Raw genomic sequence first — 22,365 nt, forward strand, 5'->3', positions numbered from 1 at the left:
ATTAATTGAATTGATATTTATTTTTTTCTAAAAGGAAAAAGATAAGTTAAAAAAAAAAACATTTTCAGGCTGAATATTTAATTTAATTGTTAATTGAATTAAGCTGTAACATTAAATACCTTGCCGTATAAAAATAATAAATAAAACTTAAATAAAATCCTCATCACCGTAAAACTTAACTCACACTATAATATTTCTATGTAGCCCATGTCCAAACCCTGGCAACAATTTATTATTTAAGACCATATTATATAAAATGTATTGCACATTTTTTATGTATGTAATTCTTAATTTCGCTTTGTATGCAATGTTCTCACGCTTGGTATTAGCCACAAACCTCAAATGTTTGGCTTGAATAAAAGTTATACTACAAATGATTGCAAAATGACAAACCAAGTCAAACAATCTATCCACACGTTTGAATGTGTGACTGCTTGTTGATGTTTGGCATTATGTTTTATAAAAGCATAAAAGTGCAATTATTTACCTTCACTAAAGCTTTTATAATACTAAATACACAATTTACGAGATGCACTTTCTTTTACCAGGAATTAGACATCCAACTAAATTTAATTTTATCATAACTAAAACAAAACTTTATTTAGCAAATCTCTTGCAAGCTATGCACTGTCAGTATAAGTAAGGCATTCTCTATAATTTTAACTTTATGTGTTAATTTGTACTACTTAAATATATTTTACTAATAACAAGCTTAAAGAGATTTGCCAAAACATTCAATATTATGCATTCTTAGAAAAATAACTATCACTATGTCATTTTACATACAATTTAAGCATGTTACAAGTTATTAAGTATTTAAAATATATATCTGTTTCATAAGACATTTTATTTATGTATAACATTTTGATTAACTATGCAGAATTACATGGAATAAAGCATTTAACATTATTTTAATATATAGGGTGTTGAAGACTATACATAAAATTATAAAATAAATAAAAATAATATTATAAATATAAACTCATTATTAGTCAGAAATAACAAAAATTAAAACATTTGAATTACTTGTTTAATTTAAAATAGGTTTACAAATTAATAGTGTATTTCTTTCATAATACTAAAATGTAAAAAACAATAAAAATGTGGTGCGAATTCAATGAAAAACATTTAAGTAACGATTATTATACTTTAAGCCCACACTGTATAATCTACAACTTGAATTAATAAGGACAATAATCTAAATGGTATTTCTATCTACATCTTACTCATATTCCATGTGTGAGCGAGAAACAAATATAAAACCTGCCATTTAAGATTACAATCTTTAGAGACCAAGTTATTCTAAAATTTTACCTAACTACAATATATATCTTAATATTGCAAATATGTGAAATGCTCTGTCAGTCGTCGATTCTTTCTCGCCATAACAACATTTTAACTATGTATTATGTAGAACTTTTAAATTGGAATATTATTTGAAGGCAATTTTATATAAGATTCTATTAAGGCTATTGAATAAGTCCCTACATCTCACCATGGCCAGCGACTATCCAAACAAAATAATGGAAAATGAGTGGTAATTCATCTACAATAAGGCTATTGCTTAATCAATCTATTCGTCAAAATTGTAACTTCTAAATATATTGGTATATATTCAACCATTTAAAATGTATAAGCTAATACATATTTCACTTCTGACTGTGGGCTGATAGTTAAAAAAAATTAGGAAAAAAAAATAGCACATGAGAAGTTCCAATTTAGTCCACAGAGGCTGACCTTACTAGAATTTGTTCACGGATATCCATAGGCGACTTAAAATCCATCTAAAGACCATTTAAAATCAGGTAAATGACACGATCATTTACTATTTTCATCACATAAAAAATCATGAACATAGGGAAATATTTTGAACATAATTTTGAGTGTAGTTATTATAAAAAAATCTAGAGGTCACCAAATATAAATTGCCGCACTTATAAGTCCACTTACCGTATCTTTTTCAATACCCCAAACCCAAAGTACCATGAGCCCTTCGAATTTCACTTAAACCGGCCAAACACCCAGTAATAAGATTCGTTAATTAACTAACTAGTAAATATGTCACAAGTTCATTAAGCCTACCTTAATTTTAGGAAAGTCTTAAATAAAATAAATTACCTACTTGCATATTATTTTGAGGCACTATTTTAAATATAAACCTAAGATTTAAAAGGTTATATACTTCTATAATATATTTACTATTGAAATCACAATACTATTGCTTATAGTTTGATACTTTTTAGAAGCTAATGATTTTTCTCTATTCCAGGGATTTCATAGATCTCTTTTAGAATCATAACATGATTTCTAACAGATAACAATAAATATTCACAGAATACAATATTTTTTATATAAACGTTTTAAGCTATTATAATAATTATAACCGTTGAAGTTCACAATGTATATAGGCGTTATATTAGTATTAGTATATAGCTGTTACTTTCGAAAGTGGGAGACTGTGGATTTATCTATATTTTTTGACATCTACCTATTATTTACTCTAATTTTGAAGTTGTTGGTATTGCATCATGCTTGAACCACCCCTCACAAAGGGTTTTTCCATAACGATTGATTATTTTGTATTATACAAAAAACGATCCATTTTTAAATAAGAATCATATTTTTTATCTGTCATTATTGTAGGTATCATACACATTATGGTCCTTAAAAAATGGAAATTATTTCAACTCCAACATTAATGTTACTTAGTCCAGTTTACACGATTTAACCTTTTGACAATCCCAGCTATAGGCGATAGGATAACGTTAGGTACACACATAGCTATAAAGCATACCATAGTTAACAATTTGAATTGAAATATAAAAGTATGTACTAGTTTAAAAAAAAATATATGGATTGAAAAAAATGCATTCACTACCTTTTCTATCTAAAATCTAGTAGTCATTTTTAGCATTAGCCAGTAACACAAATAACTTTAAATATACAGGTGAATTTATCAAACGGGCATTCAGGGCCAAATCCGAAACTATAAGGATTAGCGAAAAATGCTGGCTGGGTCGGCTAGTATAAAAATAATTTCCTAACTTTCCAGTGGTAAGGTAGTTGTTTTTAAAGTTTGACATTTTACATTATGGACCTTATTGGATATAGTTTGAAGAGCGTGCTAAGAGATATACTTATCTGAGGCTTTCCAACTGAATCTTCAGGGATCGCAATACATTGGTGGCAACCTCAGGCAGGAATCTAATCTTATTTGGGATTGATTACAGATGTGCATGGATGATAGGAGCCACTTACTATCAAGTGGACTGAATACTTTTTTGCTACTACTATATTATAAAAAAAATACAGTTAGAATAGCGGTATTGTGACCACTAGGCAAGGCATAGCAATATATTACGCGTGATAAATTTTAGATTTCTTTTTTTTAATTTAGAATTTCTTTCAGATGTTATTAGGTAAGAATAACTTACCATTGCGAGAAATGCCATATGCCTCGTAATATGGTATATGTTACGAGGCCTGTTTTGATAAAAACTAAAACTGCATCATTACTTACTTTTTTAAAATACTTTTTTTCCCTAGCCGGGAATCAAACGAGTTCATTTTGAAAAAAATACACCTTTATATTATTCCACTATAACATATAACTCCTTTCAGCATTTTTCGTTAATCCTTTTAGTTTCGGATTTGGCCCTGAAGGCCTATTTGTAAAGTTCACCCTGTATATAATGTTTATATATAGAAAGTTATTTCAAAAGTATACTAATAAATTTTTGTATATAGGTATGTGTGTACTTATCTTAAAATAGAGAAATAAATACATAAGTTAAATGTGGAGTACCATTTTCATAGCTTGGTCTCGCTGTGACCCGGTATGGGTATGGGTGTTACATCTGGTACCACTGGAGTATATGGAGTGGTGAGGTGACCCTCTTGTTCCAGCCTCTTGTGCTCAGTAGCCACTAAGGCTCGGAGCTCATCCTAGAAGTAAAAAGAAAAGTTGGTAAGAAACAGACAGGCAGTCTAGAGTGACTATGTAATGTGAGCATGGCACCCATGAAACCCTTAAAAGACATGAACATGACCTCAAATAGGTTACAAATTGAGTCTGAGGTAGTTCCTTGGTGCTTCTTATTTGTATGCAAAAAAATTTTTAAAATAAATTCACCACTTCATCTTGACAGGTCTGTTACAAGATAGAAATTGCATAGTATTGCCACAAGTACTTCTACTACTACTAAGGTGTGGTGGAAAAAACATTAATAAATTATAAACACAAAAAATCCAACTGCTATTGAATACTTGACTTAAAAGAGAGAAATAAGTCTTACAATAATGAAATGAGTAAATTAAAATAGCAGTTAAATATTATAAGGTACAAACATTTGAAATCTTACATGACAAAATAAAAATAAAAATTTTGTAGGGTTAAATTACTCACCCCCCAGCCGAGTCTGTCGGCTACATCCTGGCAGCCATCATCACAGTCTCCAAGCCTGGCAACGTCCCGCACAGCATCCTCATCTAGCTGGAGGCCTCCACCCATAAGGCCCCACAGCCTCAACAACGGCGCCCGAACACCAGCCTTCTCTCTGTTGATGAGTAGCCGAGGACACCAATCTGGGACCCTGGATGAGAGAAGTTAATAGTTGATTGAAGTTGTAAAGCTAAGAGTAGTCATTTAGAAACTTTCTAAATACCTAGTGTTGAAATACAGTTTGATGGCTAAGAGTTAGAGCTTCAATACTTCCAAAAGTTTTAACAACTGCTATCCGATCGTAACAATTGGATCCAATGCACTAGCTTACTTGTCAAAACAAAATTTTGGCAAGTAATCTTCAAGTATCAAATATGTCTCTGTGACTTACAGACTAATGATTAGTCACTAATCGGATCTCAAGGTCATTATGGTCGTGGTGTCTAGTTTTCTTACAATGTTTTACTTTACAGGTAAGCCTAGAGCTAATTATTATATATTTAGGCTACCGTAGGATTACTTACATGTCTATTAGTGATGCAAAAGGCTGTACTTCAAGTGAAGATCCCATAATGATGAGCATGTCACATCTGTGGAAGTCCTCCTGCACACAACTCTGGAAACGGTCTGGCAGACTCTCACCGAAGAACACTATATCAGGCTTTACCACTCCAGGGCACTCGGTGCAAATAGGGATTTGATCAGAAAATATTCTCTCTGAAAAGTAGTAATATTTTATAAGGTTAGTTGAGGTTATTTCTTACGGGATGCTATTTAATTATTATCTATACAAATATATAAAACTAAAAAAGACATAATATGTCTTTATTATAGTAATAATTTTTAATAAACTTCATGTTTTTGTCTGATACGCAATAGGTATTGTCTTTAACGACTTGGATAAGACCTTTAGTTAAAAATATAAGATCTGACAAGAAGTAACAACCCTCTTTTTTCCCTAAAATATAAAGAGTACCTATAAAAATATCTAAGCGCTTCCCAAAACAACTTGTATATGCTACTAACCTTTGATAAATTCAAGAGAATACTCTTTACGACAGTCTAGGCAGTGGGATGTGTAGAATGTTCCATGTGCCTCCACAATCTTCTCTTCAGGGATGCCAGCACCCCGTTCCAATGTGTCGATATTCTGTGTGTAATGGCGGAGTAATAGGCCTGTAACAAATCTTATATATAAAATTCTCGTGTCACAAGGTTAGTTCATACTCCTCCGAAACGGCTTTACTGATTTTCACCTAATTTTATATGTATATTAAGTAGGTCTAAGAATCGGCTACTATCTATTTTACATACCCCTAAGTGATAAGGATTGTTCACCCTTAACATTTTATTTAAAATTAATATAGTAACACAACGTTTGCTGGGACAACTAGTATTAAATTAATTTTCTAACTTTCCAATGGTAAGGTAATTTGTTTTTAAAGTTTGACGTTTAACATTATGGTCCTTTTTGGATATAGTTTGAAGAGCGTGCTAAGAGATATACTTATCTGAGGCTTTCCAACTGAATCCTCAGGGGGTTGCGATACATTGGTGGCAACCTCAGGCAGGAATCTAATCTTATTTGGGGTTGATTACAGATGTTTATGGATGATAGTAGCCACTTACTATCAAGTGGACTGAATATTTGTTTGCCACTACTATATTATAAAAAAAATACAGTTAGAATAGCGGTATTGTGACCACTAGGCAAGGCATAGTAATATATTATGTGTGATAAATTTTAGATTTCTTTTTTTTAATTTAGAATTTCTTTCATATGTTATTAGGTAAGAATAACTTACCATTGCGAGAAATGCCATATGAGGATTGCTTGTCTTCATTAAATTGAGAGGACCTGAACTTATTGTAGTACATAAATGACAGTTACTGACCATACCAATTAGTCAGGTAAAATATCATATTAGTGTTAGCCTGGTGGTCAAACTTTTACTATAATCTACCAAACTTCCTCAATTAGATTACATGTATAACTATTTATAAAATATCTTAGATTTAGGTAGTAACCTGTTGTCTGAATTTCATGATAATTATTTGGCCAAATATGAAGATGATAATGAAACAGTTACACATAATTTTATTTTAGCACCGTCAATGTCAACAGGATGTGTGATCAAGTTTTGTAAATTAACATATTCTTGAACTATTTCCTTATACACATTAAATACAACACATTTGTTTGCTAATTTTGAGTGCAGATAAATATTCTGCACAATTTTAAAGTTTGAAGATCTGTTTTATTTTTCCACTAAGTATACCACAGCTCACAATCTATGTATCATTTATAAAATATCAACACATTCATAGTCCATTGATTCAGACACTTAATGACACAATTTAAAATGTGCATAAGAATTGAACACATACGTCACTTTCATTTGAAATTTCATTTATGGACATAATTTCTGAATTGTATATACAACACATTAATAACTAAAATTACTGTTTAATCCCAATGCCCTATTTTAAAAATAAGTCTAAAACATATTTACCTTTCTCATGTAGCAATCTGATGAAGTAATGTGAGATTGTTGGCTTGAAACTCCCCGGAAACAGTTCCTTTGCCAGTGTAAAGAACGGTTTTGGATTTAGCCGAAAGAAGTTGATCTCAAATATTGCTTGCGGTTCTGGTAAATTGTACTTCTGAAGGTTGTGGTAGAGGCCTGTTTCTGGACTTCGGAAGTCTGGTATACCAGCAGCTGAAATTTATTTCTTATTGTGGTCAAGTTTAAATTTACAAGTGAATAAAATCAAAGTGTTTGTTTATATTGTCGAATTAACTGATTTGTAGTTTTGAATTATAAGAAAAAACAAATTTTGTTAATATATCCATAATCAAATATATGACTGAATTTAAATATTTCCTCATTCAATAAAATACTAACAGTAATACCCAAATTATAGATAGGTAGTATGTTACCCAAAATAAATCAGTTTATGAATTGTCGAACATTATAATATAGTGAATATAGATAATGAACATTAGATAACACTTACAAGTGGAAATGCCCGCTCCGGACAGTGTAATAATATTTTTACAGCGGTCGCTCTTAATCCATTTTACAATTCCATCCAAATTTACTTCATCCAAAACCTTTTCTACCGGCGACGGCTCGGATGGTTCATAAAACCCAAGTTTTTGAGCTAAATACCTCCTTATAGAGTCCACATCTAGATCTCTTATCCGAGAACCGAGGCTTTCAATCGGATTTGGCGGGACGGATCCTTCAGCGGGGTCCTCACCTAAAATACAAGAAAAACATATATTTATGTCCCATCTCTCTAAATAAACTATAATAAAACCTAGGAAACTAACCATCGCTCTTTCCAGGTGGAGAATTAGCAGACATCGTAAGATAAAATCTTTTATTGCGACTCCAAACCTTTGTCCAATTTTGCCACGGCCTCTTTGACAGATAAATGACGCGCATTCTTGGAAATAGTTGCGGTCCAAATTCACAAAATATTGCACAGATAAAATTGAAGTATAGATATTTTGTTACGTAATAATGACGCTTAAAATACTTTGGAATAGTACCAAATATATATCTTCATTTACTAGGAATGGCAAGTAGCAACTACAATTAATAAAATATTATTCTACATTTGATAAACATTGACGTCAAGTCTTGTCTATGAGCATTTTTATTATAGCAGTATTTACAAATGCAATTGAGAAATTGGAAACAACTGAGAAAAATGTTCCGAGGGCACTTGTCTCTATTTTCGCACTTATATAATTGCCAGATATTTTTTTACTGCACTTATTTTTTCTCACATATTTTTCAAAAATTTACGCCGGTAAAATAAAAGACAATAATTTTTTTTAAAATATATTTATTCATTCTAATGAATTCTATTATGTAATGTTTTTTATTTACTATCACACAATGTGTACCAATAATTCTCAACTCATGTTGCCAACGTCCATACCACGTTGAATACACCGGTTCTCGTCCGATCACCGAAGTTAAGCAACATCGGGCGCAGTCAGTACTTGGATGGGTGACCGCCTGGGAACACTGCGTGTCGTTGGCTTTTTGATATTTTTTTCACCTTTTTGCCTAATCATCTGTATAATTTGCGATATTTTATTTATATTTTGAGATTTATAAGATATTTTGGAATGAACCTTTTATCTGGTGCGTATTTTGGCCAAAGAATAAGCTTGGCCATGAAACGCGGCAACGTAGCCAGCATCCTTGGGACTTTACCGAGAGGTAGTGGTTTGGACTCATTCTTTTACATTTAATTTTTTTATATTACCTTAAGTTTTAGTTTTGTGTTTAAATTATATTTTTGTATATATTGTATATATATTTATTGTTATAATCTGTAAATATAATTCATATGCATATTTAAGGGCTTGTAAAATAAATAAAATCTTTCATGTACCTTTTACTTCAACTTTCAACTGATAGATTTTTGTAAAATATTAATTGCGAATTGTATTGTTTGTTTTGCAACACGAAACAATACTTCAAAATTAGTGTGAACAGGTTTTTTTAATAATACGATTGTTCATAGTTTATTAAATTCACAAGAAACAAACCTAAATTATTTATTTGTAAATAATATATATTGTATGTTATTTTCATTTTTTTATTTAGTATCAAAAATTGTGTACCAAAAATTCTCATTGTATGTTGCCAACGTCCATACCACGTTGAATACACCGGTTCTCGTCCGATCACCGAAGTTAAGCAACATCGGGCGCAGTCAGTACTTGGATGGGTGACCGCCTGGGAACACTGCGTGTCGTTGGCTTTTTGATATTACTTTCAACTTTTACCTAGTCAATTATATAATTTACGATTTTTTTATTTGTTTATATTTTGAAATTCATAAGATATTTTGGAATGGACCTTTGCTTCAATTTCAACAAATACATTTTTGTAAAAAAATAATTGCGAAACTATTGTATTGTTTGTTTTGCAACATGAAGCAATACTACAAAATTAGTGTGAATAGATTTTGGAAATAATACGACTGTTCACAGTTTATTAAAAAACAAAACTAAATTATTTATTTTAAATAATATGTATTGTAAATTATATTAATTCATATTTTTTATTTATTATCAAGCAATGTCTACCAATAACTAAAATTTTATCGCCAACGTCCACACCACGTTGAATACACCGACCGGTTCTCGTCCGATCACCGAAGTTAAGCAACATCGGGCGCGGTCAGTACTTGGATGGGTGACCGCCTGGGAACACTGCGTGTCGTTGGCTTTTTATTTTTTTTATCCTAATGATAAGTAAACTTTAAACATTAAAATAAAAGACGATACATTTTTTAAAATATATTTATTCATTCACATATTGGAATGCTTTTGCAGGAAATCTGATCGAAAAGAAATAAATGATCTCAAATAAAGTTATGATGGATATTCCAAGTAGGACGCCACATAACCCGCCAACGTTACCTGTAAAAATAAATTTAATAACGTTTATTTTATTTTTTACTTTCATATGACTTTGACCGTAAGTAGGTAGATACAATTTTATATTATTAAAGACCTAAGTACTTTTCATACACCTATTACCTATCTTTGTAGTTGTACATAAAAGCTCTAAATTTATTCGTCCTCTCCTAATAAGTTATTAAGTTTTGTTTTATTTCTAGATAAAATAATCATAGGTTAGTATTGTACTCACTTAATATCTCAAACCAGTATGAAACCACATCCAAGCGATTAAGCACACCATCAGTAGCTGACTGATAAATGCTCAAAACGCATTTCTTGGTCATGTTAAGGTTCTTCCTATTAAAACAATAATCAAATTAATAAAAATGTATAAGATAATAACACACCTTATTTGTTTTGTACATAAATTATAATTTTAGAACTATAAGAAAATGTCTAGCTCTAGTGTGTTTATTAATTTCGTTGAAGTAATCGCCAACGTCCATACCACGTTGAATGCACCGGTTCTCGTCCGATCACCGAAGTTAAGCAACATCGGGCGCAGTCAGTACTTGGATGGGTGACCGCCTGGGAACACTGCGTGTCGTTGGCTTTTTGGTATTTTTTACCCATACATTAGTATTTTTACCCAATAAATTGTACAATTTACGATATTATATTTATATTTTGAGATTTATAAGACATTTTGGAATGTACCGTTGTACTTATACACTTTTGTAGATATAAATTGCGAATCTATTTTATTGTTTGTTTTGCAACATGAAGCAATAGTTCAAAATTAGTGTAAACAGATTTGTAAATAATACTAAATTAGTATTTAGTTTTATTGTTTCGATATTGTAATATATAGGTACAAATATCTAGTTTCATATTTAAAATAAAATACAATGTGTCATACGACTGTTCATAGTTTATTATATTTATAAGAAACAAAAGCTAAATTATTTATTTTAAATAATATGTGTTTTTTTATTTACTATCAAACAATCTGTACCAAAAATTCTCAACTCATGTTGCCAACGTCCATACCACGTTGAATACACCGGTTCTCGTCCGATCACCGAAGTTAAGCAACATCGGGCGCAGTCAGTACTTGGATGGGTGACCGCCTGGGAACACTGCGTGTCGTTGGCTTTTTGCTTTTTTATCCTTAGGTAAGTAAGTAATCTTTAATTTTATTTGTGTTTTTTTTAATCATTATCAATATTGTTATCATATTTTCCTATTGTGTCGAAACAAATAATTAGTCTGTTAAGTTGTCACTAGATGGCGTTGCAATCTCAAATCGACTTGCAAACGCTCTCATTAATACATGTTACCTGAAACTAGTGATCGAAGTCTGAATATGATATAATTTTAAATTTCATTTTTTAGTTTTGTTATTTTGGTTTTTAGTTTGTAGTTTAATATTTCATCGGCACGCGAAAAGTCCGTAACGTGCAAAAAAAATAATATTTTCTCCTAACGAAACTGACTTTTAATACCTATATCCAAAATTATAAACTAAAGAATGAACACTCACAGAAAAAAACTTTTAAACAGTTTATGTTCCCAGGCATCACTGGCCAAGGGTATTTTGGAGTACTTCGTGTAGTGCTGTGTCAGCTCGCAGTCTGGTAGGCAGTCGGGGCAGTAGAGGGAATCTTGGATCTCTGTTTCTAAGCCATCTGTATTTTCAGCACCCAGTGGGTAGATGTAGAATAGCTTTTCTAAAAGAGGAAGCAATTTCATATGAAAAAATCTAATCTAATACCTTCAAACGAGCAATTCTTATATGAACAACCTCGGAAACGGCTCCAACGATTTTCCTGAAATTTTGTATTTACGGGGTTTCGGGGGCGATAAATCGATCGATAAACCGTTTACGAAGTTACAATAAATCAGTCGGAAAATCGGGCGCCTTAAAACGCAGGAAACTCGGGTTCTAAACTCGGTCCGAATGTTTTTTCTTTTTGTTCTCTTTTTTTCGAGTTCCTTCTTTATGTGAGAAAAACTGTTCTTGGGAGTCCTAAAGAAACAAGAAATCATTAGGCTATAGACTACCACGCAAGCTAAGTGTGGTTTGGTAGATTTCATACACTCTTGAATTTTTTTGAGAAAACTGTCAGGCATAGAGATTTCTTCATGATATTTATTGCTCTTTAAGCAAGTGATTATTTATTAGAGATGTTCCTTGGACCTTAAGACGAAAGAGATGTTACTTTAATAAGAGGCCGAGATGTTACCTTTATGTTTATTGAGGCATCTGAGATCATTAAGTGTGCAGATGGAGCCTTTGCGTTCAGTTGGTAGGAAGTAAGGTGTGCACTTGCAGAGCGACTGCACCGTCCTGATCCGGCAGTTGACGATGCAAGCACTGTACGAGTACATCCAGGAAAACTTCTTTTTACTCTCGTCGTGGAATAGGCATTTTCTCTAAAAATAAATATGATAAATATTTATTAGGTACCTACTTATATTGTAAAATTTTAAAAATGTCAGCGGAAAAGATTCGGAAAAATAAAATAGTCAAACCATTAGATTGACTATATAGTTATCCCCACGATGGGAAACCAAATATGTACCTAAGCTACGAAATAAAGAAGAAAAGAAAAAATATTGCATCGTATGGTCAGTCTCCCTAGACCTTTTAATTAAAATGTTTTATTCTTCCAGAAAGGTAAAACTATTGTATTAATATTACTCGATATTTGACCTTTGTCCTTAACGTTAATAGGAACAACATACCATACATACAAGTTCATACAACCCTTTTATTTATCTTGTAAGCAGGGCTGTATATTTTATCTATGCAAGTATGTGCCCCTTAGGTATTTATTTTTATAGCGTGGAACTAAGAGACATTTACCTCACCTGACAGTTTTTTATCTATACTAATATTATAAAGAGGAAAACTTTGTTTGTTTGTTTGGTTGTAATGAATAGGCTCAAAAACTACTGGACCGATTTTAAAAATTCTTTCACCATTCGAAAGCTACATTATCCACGAGTAACATAGGCTATATTTTATATGAAATATATTTGATAAATAGATTTTGAGGCGGTACAAAGTTTGCCGGGTTAGCTAGTATAACAATATAATAATGCTTTTTGAAAATGCGATAGGTAGGTAAAGGCATTTTTGCCCCGTACTTAGGGGTAGCTTTTTTTAATTAACATTAAACACGACTGCTATAAGGCAGAAGTACGTGTGGCGATGGTGCCTCAGGCACGATCGCAGCATGAGATATTGGGGGAGTCACAAGGGAAATTTGGCATATTTTCTAACTTTAGTCTTTATTGTAAAGTCCGGGATATCCCCTCCGCTACCCCTGTGATAGAGAGGAATACATAAAGGGTTTCCCCACGAAAAAAACTGACCAAGTGCGAGTTGGACTCGACGGTTTTGCGGGGAGAGGGTCATGACCCCTGTGACCCCCCGCCCCGCGCCTAGCCTCCTTTCAAAACCTTCGCATGGCCAATCACAGGACTATTCTTAACTGGTTGATTACAAATGTCAACAGGCAGCAGTGACGACTTACAATCAGATGTTCCGCATGTTCGTCCACTACTTCTATATTACAAAAAATGATTTTATCATGTGTGGCCTCAAGCAAATAGTCGGCACCTAAGAATGTCGCCGGCACGTTTAGTTCCCGTCAGATAACTGTTAATGTAAGTCCGCTTGGTAACCGCGTTTACGATACTTTTTGTCATCAGTGCGATCACATATCACCGAGCTAGACGAATTTATAGTATTAGCTGGAAACCACACGCAATTATTTGCATGTGTTAGAATTGATAGCTTATTGTTGAACGGCTTTTATGTTTATACCTCGTAGCTTTCATGTACAAGAGTTTTTTTTATAAGATTGAAGTAGCTACCGAGCTTGCAGTCCATCGATCGGTAAGGGGTTATTGAAGCCCAACTGTAACCAAATTATGATTTTAGACTAAAATTATCGCGGAATTGAGACATTTTATTATGTAACGGGTACTCACGATATGCGTTTGTATTGCCGATATTTCATACCAACTTCATATAGGACATGAGCTTTACCTGCAGCTGATCGCAGATGCCTCGCTATTACTGTGGACTAAGATAGTCACCATATCATATAGTAAGCTGGCGGTATCCACACTCTTACACTGACACACAGAACTGCTTCACGCTAAAATAGGTGTGGCGGTGGTACCTCCCTTGTTGAACCACGCTGGTTCTTCAAAACGTAGTTTTACAAAAGCAGCGTGGGTATTGGTATATATTTGTTAATAATATGGGTATAGCAGACGAGCATGCAGCCCATCTGATGGCAAGAGGCTACTGCCGCCCATAGACATAAGTAATCAACCCCAGATAGGATTGATATCCTTACCTGAGGTCGGCCCCAGATGCGCCGCTACCCCTGAAAGAATGTCTACCTTACCACACTCTTCAAACCAGAACACAACAGCGCTTAACACTGCTCTTATGAGGCAATAGGTGTGGCGGTGGTGCGGCTGGTGTCGAACCACAAAGGGTTCTACCACCTTCAAAATAAAAAAATATAGGCTGAATAAAGAAAATAACATGAATATCTTACTGTAGAATAAGGGTACTTCCGCACTTCTCTTGTAGCGACTTGTTTGATGGACTGGAGTTCAAAGTATACAGCTTGGCCTGGCTGCACGTTGCGTTGGATCACACGCCCACCGCTGGGGTCCGCGAAATGAGTGGGATCGAAAATCAACACCTGGAAAATAATATGATGCCTGATGATGTTTTGTAGTTATATAGAAGTGAGTGCTAATTATAATATGTATTGATAAAGAGACCTATATATTTTATATTTAGATGTTTTATTATATATTTAGAGTTATAAAGAAATAAAAAGTTTCTGTCAGTTAATATGGTACTATTACATTTTGTAATGTTAAAATCCTTTTTTATAATATAATAACATGTTTGGCTTCTGGTATATTTATTGTAATTTAGAAAAAGGCTAAACCGATTATGAAAATTTTTACACAACTTTGCATAATTGTATCCACTTTCAAATGTTTATTTGCTAAAACATATTTAATTACCCTGTTAGATATTATATTTCATATTATATTAGTGAAGGTACAGTATCTACTGAACCACACAATAAAATCTAAATCGATATTTTATTCTATAAAAATTGATAAAAAAATGTAGTCTTACTTCGATTCCTTCTATATTGTACATGGGGTAGGCGTAGTCATCCATCATGGGGTCTAGGATTACATTTAGTCCATTATGCTGTCCAGGTTCAGTTTGCCTCTTTATTGTCGCGATAGTTTCATTGGGTCTGAAATACTTAACTACTTTGACCAAGTGAAGTGCATAAATGTGGATTATGTAGATCGTACGTGATATACAAAGTTAAACAACCGTGGGCCGGGTCGGGAGTTGGATAGATGACCGCTAGTGCCTAAAATTCCTGGGCGCTTCTAAGCTTTGCGTGTCAACCATCGGCACCGGTTGTTATTTCTGGACGAGAGTAGTTAAGTCTCGTCGAAGGTTTTACTAGCGTTCTGCACAGAAGCACCATGATGAAGTGCATACAAGAGTCATCGGAAAGGTCGCAGTAAGCATTGAAGACTCAGCTGAGTTTCAAAATCTCTCTTTTGTTAAAAAATTGCTGCTACAGTCAGTTTTTTCACCCGCACACACTTTTTACTTTTATTGGCTAAAAACCTTTATTATTAGATTTAATTAGCAAACAAGCATACATTCCATCTGATTGTAGGTATATGCTTATATCTGTAATCATCTCAAAATATACTTGAAATTCTACCTGAGATTGACAGATGGTTTACTGTCACCACCTCGTACCAACACACTCCAAATCAGAACACAGCAGTACTTACCAATGCTGTTATAAATTTTAACCACCTTTTTTATAAGAAGGTTAATCACTTACGTCCCAGCAGAGTCGTAGCCCAACACGTAGTTGAAAGCACAGCAGTGACCATGAACAGTTCGCCGCACAGAGAACAGGGTGTTACAGTCCACCTCTTCACCTGCCCAAGTGCACCTAAGCAACATGTCTTCGCATTTTGGAGCCACCTGGTGCATTGATAATTATTGATTAGACACATGATAAGCAATGATAGCCTTTTTTTTTAGCCTAAGGCATGTGGTAGTGTTAGAATTCATGGGGCGGTTTATTATTTGAATGTAACGAATACTTAAGTGTAGTTTTAAAAAAAAATTTCAATACAAATTCAAGTATTTTTTTTACTTTTAAATTTCCTTGAAATTCTAAAGGACCGTTAGACAAAACTATATAAGAAGCGGAAATATAAAGCATGTTATGCTATTAAACAAAAACTTTACCCAATTATGGAGAGGGACTAATGAAAAAAGGATCCTAGTTTTTTCTCAAGTTGTGGATAGCAACTTATATAAATCTGTCAGTAACGACCTGATTAATAATCTCCTTAAATTTATAGGTTGACTTATCCTGTAAACCTGTACCTATATATTAACCTTGTCCGTAAATAGGAAATGTAATGAATTTCAAGGGTTTCAAAATTATATTATTAACGCGAAAACGCCAAAACGCGATCAGTTGTAAGCTGTTAATTATAAGGTCAAATAAAGCCACGATTTATATAAAACATCTTTATGGCCCCGTTATTCAATACACCTCATTACCGTACTTACAAACTACATGAAAACATACATAGGAAAATGATACGAATTTTACAAGATTCGAAATTATATTATGGCGAAAACACCAAAAAACCCGATCAATAATAATCTGTTTATTATAACCAATAATGTCCAAATAAAGCCACAATTTAAATAAAACATCAACAAGGCTTTATACCTCATTATCGTAGATACAAACTACATAAGCAAAATGGTAATTGGAGCCAAATAGTAATTGGCCATTACCTCCACTGAGCTGGTTCCTAACAAGATAAAAGTTCTCGAGGTGTGAATGCAGACGCATCTGAATTTGATATAAGAAGTTAATTGAGAACCAGATGATTGAAGGTGTTAATGGGTTGCATTGCCAACATACCATAAGGTTCCTTTGGATGAACGCAATTTATAATAAAAAGTAACAATTTTTAAATTGTATACCTTGTAATTTTTTCTTCCACCGCAATCATAGTTAAATTGAAGTATTATATTATTATTAGTTTTTCGTTAGATCCTGTTATACTTTTTTATTCGTTTCCTTTATTGCGAGAAGCGGGATAAGCAAGTTTTACGCACAAATTATAAGTCTGTTATATTGAGCAGTTACTTATGAGGCAATCATCTTAGTCTTCAAGAGAGGTAATGCATTTGCGATCGCCTTAAGCATGTTCTATATGGAGATGAAGTCGGTTACGAATGTCTATGGATGGTAGTGACCCGCTTACCATCAGGTGGACTGCAAGCTCATTCACTACTCTAATGTAAAAAAATCGAACTAAAATTTTCATTTTTTTTATATAATATAAGAGTAGCAGACGAGCATGTAGTACACCTGATGGTAAGTGGCTACTGCCGCCCATGGACATCTGTAATCAACCCCAGATAAGATTAGACATTCCTACCTGAGGTCGGCCACAGATGCGCCGCTACCCCTGAGGACTAAGCTGGAACGCCTCGGAAAAGTCAGTCTCCCTTACCACACCCTTCAAACCGGAACACAGCAGCTCCTAACACTGCTGTTATTAGGTAGAAATATGTGTTTAATAAATAGGAATTTTGGCGGTGGTGCCGCCTTCAAAAAATGATGTTGATTTTGAAAACGTCTGCTTAGTAAGTATGCTGAGATCCTATTTGTGATTTTTTCAGCTTTATTATACAATGTGTTTATGAAATAAAATAAAACCTAAATATTTGTTTAATGTGCGATCATCTCATAAGATATAGAATATATCAACCAACAAAACAAATACAGGTCTGTGGAATCTATTCTTGACAAAATTGATACGTATTAAGTAAATTGATAAGTTGATGATAAAGTTACAATATTAATGGTGCCTTGTGACTTCTGTATTAGATGTATATGACTTTTTAAGGGCAATAATTTTCATACGATAACCCTGGAAACTTTTTGCTGCACGTGGACATCAGACTATGTCCTAATTGGCTTATACTGTACCCTGATTGGCTCGACCAAGCGTACGGCCTTATAAGACTGACAAAAGAATCGAAGGCGTGGCTTAGGTCTACGTACTTAAAAATTGGTGCATTGACTTGGTCGTCCTCAGGTAAGAGTCTTGTTCTATTTGGGGTCGCTGGTGAGAAGAGACCAGTGCATGATAGTGATCACTGAACATTACTGCTAATATTCCATGTTCGTTAGTTTTTTTTTTTATATGTAACTTAACGATAAGGCAGCCGGGATACCTGATGGAAAGCAGTCACCGTCGCCTATGGACATTTGCACGTCCGCGGCAAAAATGCTGCTTCAGTTATAGAAAAAAAAAGCATAAGTACCTTCTGAAATTGGTGGAACTATTCGAGATTGGATTCCGGAGGAACCACCTTAAGTATTTCTGCCTTATAATACTAATGTGAAGCGCTTCTGTGATTAGATCTGATCTGGATAGTGTGAGAAACGACAGACATACAAGTATTTTTATCTTCAGACGTAGCAAGGCATCTGTGACCGATGTGTGATTTCAATTAGGCCTTTCTACCCTATTTAAGATCTTTGAGCATATTACTGGTAGTATCAGTCTAGTACAAAGTTCAATCTGTTAACTAAAAACTTACATTTTTCATTAAATCAATCAATTTCAAAGTATCATGAACGTGTGTCGGTACCACGTAAAGGAAAGGATGGTTCCTCAACATTGGATTATACGTAAAATCCAAGAGGCGTCCTGCTTGTAGGTAGAACCATTCCACTTCCTTTAGTCTCGATTCGTTCTTCAGCGACAAGTAGAGGGAGCTAGAAAATATAAGTTACTTAGTTAATTTATTGGTAGTCTTAAAGGCATTTTGAAAATATCGTACGGGTTAGTCGCTAATCTCTACCTACCTCCAACCCCTGATTTATATTATTACAATGAAAGATCCTTACTCAGCAATACTTCAAGCACTTCATTAAGGAAAATGATGGGTTCATTCATACATTAACCCATCTAATATTTCTCAAGGTTTCATATTTATTTAACTCCAACCCAAAAGTTGTTTCAACGAAATCGCTTCTTAACGATAAGACCGCCTTTTTGTATGCCGTCTCTTATGTAATTTTATGTTTTCTTATATGGATTACAAATAAAGAATATTTTTCTTTAAAGACCTCTTTTAAACGGGGGGATTTAGCTACAATATACATTGCTTACGCAGTCGTCGTATATGCAGATAACTAATAACTTTTTTTTATAATATAAGAGTAGCAGACGAGCATCCATTTCACCTGATGGTAAGTGGCTAGTGCCGCCCATGAACATCTGTAATCAACCCCAGATAGGATTAGATATTCCTACCTGAGGTCGGCCACAGATGCGCCGCCACCCCTGAGGACTAAGCTGGAACGCCTCGGAAAAGTCTGTCTCCCTTACCACGACCTTCAAACCGGAACACAGCAGCGCCTAACACTGCTGTTATTAGGTAGAAATAGGCGTGGCGGTGGTGCCGCCGGAGTCGAACCACAAAGGGTTCTACCACCTTTAATTACAACTTACGATCTCTTAACTGCCGCCGTCAACGCCTTCTTGCTGATCCTGTTAATATTGCACAGCGCGATCGCTGGAAAGTCTATCTTCGATATAGGATAGGTCACAGATTCCATCGTAACTACCAACGGCTTGATGAGGCTGTTGCACCAAATGTGACGCAAAAAATAGAACACGGTAGCACACATCACGCAGAACATAATAATGTAAATTGCCCTAGAAAAATAACAAGTATTAGTTAGGGCGACTGCATATTGGTTACAATCGCTTGGGCGATGGTTGTATAGGCGTAAGTTATTGATCAGTCGCTTAATCCGCTGCCGCTCTAGCACAAAAATGTGGTTTGAGCGACAAATGAGCGTTTGGTACATGTTTGATTATATTCGAAAAATCTGTCTGTAATCTATTGTTTACACGTATACATAGCTGTGTCAAGTAATAAATAGTCGCCGAGCATTTTGACGTATTTTGGTTTGTGGCTTCTATTATAGTGGACATCCAGCAGTGGTCCTTAAAAGGCTGTTGGATAGATAGAGCATTTTAACAGCAGGTTGGAAAGTCATCTTAAGCACTACTTCAACGCTACCGGCCGTTAATAATAATCTATCTATCCAATTTTTAAAATTATCAAAATTTGAGAAGTTCTAGTACTTACTTAAGTACAAATGGCTTAAGGGATAATAGTCAATGGGCGGGCAGCCTTATGTGCCTCTTTACTTATGTCATAACGTGACAATCCCATTAAAATTTATCTTATATGGCAACACATGTTTCACGGTTTTTATAAGCCCCACTCGGCTTCGTAATACGAGCGAAACACTTATAACAGCGTAAATAATCAATTACGCTTTATAATAACAATTTATTTCATTTCAATTTAATGTCATTTCAAAATAACTCTTCAATGTACGTTGAGTGGGTGGAGTTTTTGTAATTGCGATTCTTGGGTAATTTGTTTACGAACTTGTACGAAAACACCATAATAAGCTTTTTCACGCCAATTACATATCTATAGAAATACGTATAAAATTGCTATTTTATTATATCTGTGTGTTTGTTTGATTTCTGAATGGTTGGTTGTTTTCGAAGCTTATAACTTATTATTACAGTAAGTGTAATATAATCGGGACATCAAATTTCTGTTTGTTTTGAAACAGTACCCTTACCATGAGTTTTCAAAACATCCCACAATTTTACGTTACGTTTACTCAATCCAATATTCTGTTCCGTTTGCTTAGTAGACTGAGTAAACGTAACAATAAGTAAGTGCTCAAGTCTTTTTGTCTACCTCACATGTTCGCAAAAATGAGAGACAAAACATAAAGCGCCATTTGTCAATTTAGACATTTAATGTTAAGTTACTGACATTATAGTTCTGATACAAGCCGCTAGTGGCGCTGATTTGAAATTGTATGGGCAAATACGTAAACAAATACCAAAACAGTCATATTCGTCAAAACGTAAAAACTCATGGTAAGGGTACAGGCGTTTCTCCTCCCGTTTCTTCGCAAATTTTAGGTGTGACGTAAATTAGTTTCTACCCGAAAATATGATGTACCTATAGTTTCTATTGTTTACTTGTATTATTATGCTAAAAATAATTATGTTTTTAGCCCGTAAATGTTCAACCCGTATTAATTCGACCTCGGAATATACTGACTGATTGCGAAGCACTACCACATCGGCATTTTATTTGTATTTGCTTTAAACATATGAATTCGAATTGTCAAGACATCTTTAATTTTCCTTTATCACTTTCCAAACCAGAACCGTTAGATCAACTCTATGATACACATCTGATCTATGATATTTATCAGATATATTCAATGCTCCAAATAGAAAACTGAAGGTGCTACGAAATCTCACCGCTGTTTATGGGTGATGGTCGCATCGCACATCTGCCTGACGCCCGCGACGGAGCAATTATCGGCATATTCCTTCAAAGTGGTGCCGAAAGCCGTACGCGCAATAATTTCGATGCTCATTTTCGTCCGAGGCTCTCGTTTTCTTGCCCTGTAGTTGTACCACCACGCTCGTTTTTGTTGCATATCGCCCTAACTTAGTCTTCAGCGGCTGTACCCTTGTATGCAAGTTCACTAATTGAATCGGGTTCTACGGTTTGGTAAACTTCATTATCATAAAAAGAATTGGACTGAACGATTCAATAATTAGGCGTCAAGCGTTGAAAATACCTAAATAATGAGTGATACACGAACTTACGTGGTGCTTGCAAGGTTCTGTAGTTTTTGTGACGAACCACTCAATCCGCAAGGTGTTAAATTTAATGAAGGTGTCGATTGCCGTGTTGGGAACTGATTGTTTTAATAGGCTTTGAAGTTTTTGAAAGCTGCTGGTTAGGACGAACGTAAGGCGGTTTAATTATGTTAATTAGCTTTGTATAAGGTTCTACACTCCGCTTCACGTTAGGATTCTCTGTGTCCTAGTGCCTTAAATACATGGAAAAACAGTACAAAAAAACAATCACACACAAAATAGACTTTAAGGGATGATTTGGATATCCCGACCCGGGATATTATCCGGATCTGTCTTTTGTAATGGACTCTACCACACTCGGAAATGTGGACCTGAAATCTGCCTATAAAAACCTTTTAAATTGCCTGAAGCTTATTCGTTCATTAGTGCTTATGTTCCCGTAGATTCAGGTTTATTTTTACGCTTCAGGTCATTTACGTTTATATTTAGGTGTACGTTTCAGTTCACGTTCATATTTATCATATTATTTATGTCTTTTCAATATAAAACGAATCTAGTTTTATATATTTTCCAGGAAAAAAGTTAGGATGAACTTTTTTAAATTTAAACACTACTCTCCTACCACAGGCATAAACTT

General features: G+C 34.1%; 2 protein-coding genes, 4 non-coding genes and 1 pseudogene across 6 annotated transcripts; 5 read left to right on the forward strand and 2 right to left on the reverse strand.

Annotated features, from left to right (window-relative positions):
* Positions 1-61: 61 nt before the first annotated feature.
* Sirt2 (NAD-dependent deacetylase sirtuin 2 homolog) lies at positions 62-8,004 on the reverse strand. The gene is made up of 7 exons (XM_073074007.1): positions 7,779-8,004; positions 7,460-7,705; positions 6,955-7,161; positions 5,468-5,617; positions 4,966-5,158; positions 4,406-4,592; positions 62-3,945 (listed from the first exon to the last, which is right to left on the reverse strand). Exons 1-7 carry the CDS (start codon positions 7,891-7,893, stop codon positions 3,811-3,813), a joined length of 1,233 nt encoding a protein of 410 aa, XP_072930108.1. The 5' UTR covers positions 7,894-8,004; the 3' UTR covers positions 62-3,810.
* Positions 8,005-8,381: 377 nt separating this feature from the next.
* LOC140743031 (5S ribosomal RNA) lies at positions 8,382-8,500 on the forward strand. The gene has a single exon (XR_012102343.1). It is a non-coding gene; the product is annotated as a 5S ribosomal RNA (ribosomal RNA).
* Positions 8,501-9,110: 610 nt separating this feature from the next.
* Positions 9,111-9,229, forward strand: LOC140743033 (5S ribosomal RNA). Its single transcript, XR_012102345.1, has one exon. It is a non-coding gene; the product is annotated as a 5S ribosomal RNA (ribosomal RNA).
* Positions 9,230-9,576: 347 nt separating this feature from the next.
* LOC140743042 (uncharacterized) lies at positions 9,577-9,699 on the forward strand (annotated as a pseudogene).
* A 75-nt stretch (positions 9,700-9,774) lies between these two features.
* On the reverse strand, positions 9,775-21,562 carry LOC140742564 (sodium channel protein Nach). Its single transcript, XM_073073467.1, has 10 exons — positions 21,381-21,562; positions 19,524-19,730; positions 18,607-18,784; positions 15,803-15,948; positions 15,061-15,187; positions 14,459-14,608; positions 12,122-12,311; positions 11,419-11,605; positions 10,126-10,232; positions 9,775-9,893 (listed from the first exon to the last, which is right to left on the reverse strand). The coding sequence occupies exons 1-10, from the start codon at positions 21,560-21,562 to the stop codon at positions 9,775-9,777; spliced, it is 1,593 nt and encodes a 530-aa protein (XP_072929568.1).
* On the forward strand, positions 10,370-10,488 carry LOC140743022 (5S ribosomal RNA). The gene has a single exon (XR_012102335.1). It is a non-coding gene; the product is annotated as a 5S ribosomal RNA (ribosomal RNA).
* On the forward strand, positions 10,912-11,030 carry LOC140743034 (5S ribosomal RNA). Its single transcript, XR_012102346.1, has one exon. It is a non-coding gene; the product is annotated as a 5S ribosomal RNA (ribosomal RNA).
* Positions 21,563-22,365: the final 803 nt, after the last annotated feature.

This window comes from Epargyreus clarus, unplaced genomic scaffold (genome assembly GCF_041222505.1).
Source record: "Epargyreus clarus isolate Ecla_fem2 unplaced genomic scaffold, WU_Ecla_fem_2.2 ptg000006l, whole genome shotgun sequence".
NCBI classification, from domain to species: Eukaryota; Metazoa; Arthropoda; class Insecta; order Lepidoptera; family Hesperiidae; genus Epargyreus; species Epargyreus clarus.

Bases quoted from the DNA above. Each gene is read 5' to 3' on its own strand.
- Sirt2 (XM_073074007.1), bottom strand. From the start codon at position 7,893: ATGCGCGTCATTTATCTGTCAAAGAGGCCGTGGCAAAATTGGACAAAG. The intron at 7,162-7,459 runs GTAAGTGTTATC...AATAAATTTCAG, and splicing joins CGGAGCGGGCATTTCCACTT to CTGCTGGTATACCAGACTTC. The intron at 4,593-4,965 runs GTAAGTAATCCT...TCTCTCATCCAG, and splicing joins TTTGCATCACTAATAGACAT to GGTCCCAGATTGGTGTCCTC.
- LOC140742564 (XM_073073467.1), bottom strand. From the start codon at position 21,562: ATGCAACAAAAACGAGCGTGGTGGTACAACTACAGGGCAAGAAAACGA. The intron at 19,731-21,380 runs GTGAGATTTCGT...TTATTTTTCTAG, and splicing joins ACCATCACCCATAAACAGCG to GGCAATTTACATTATTATGT. The intron at 9,894-10,125 runs GTGAGTACAATA...TTATTTTTACAG, and splicing joins ATACTGGTTTGAGATATTAA to GTAACGTTGGCGGGTTATGT.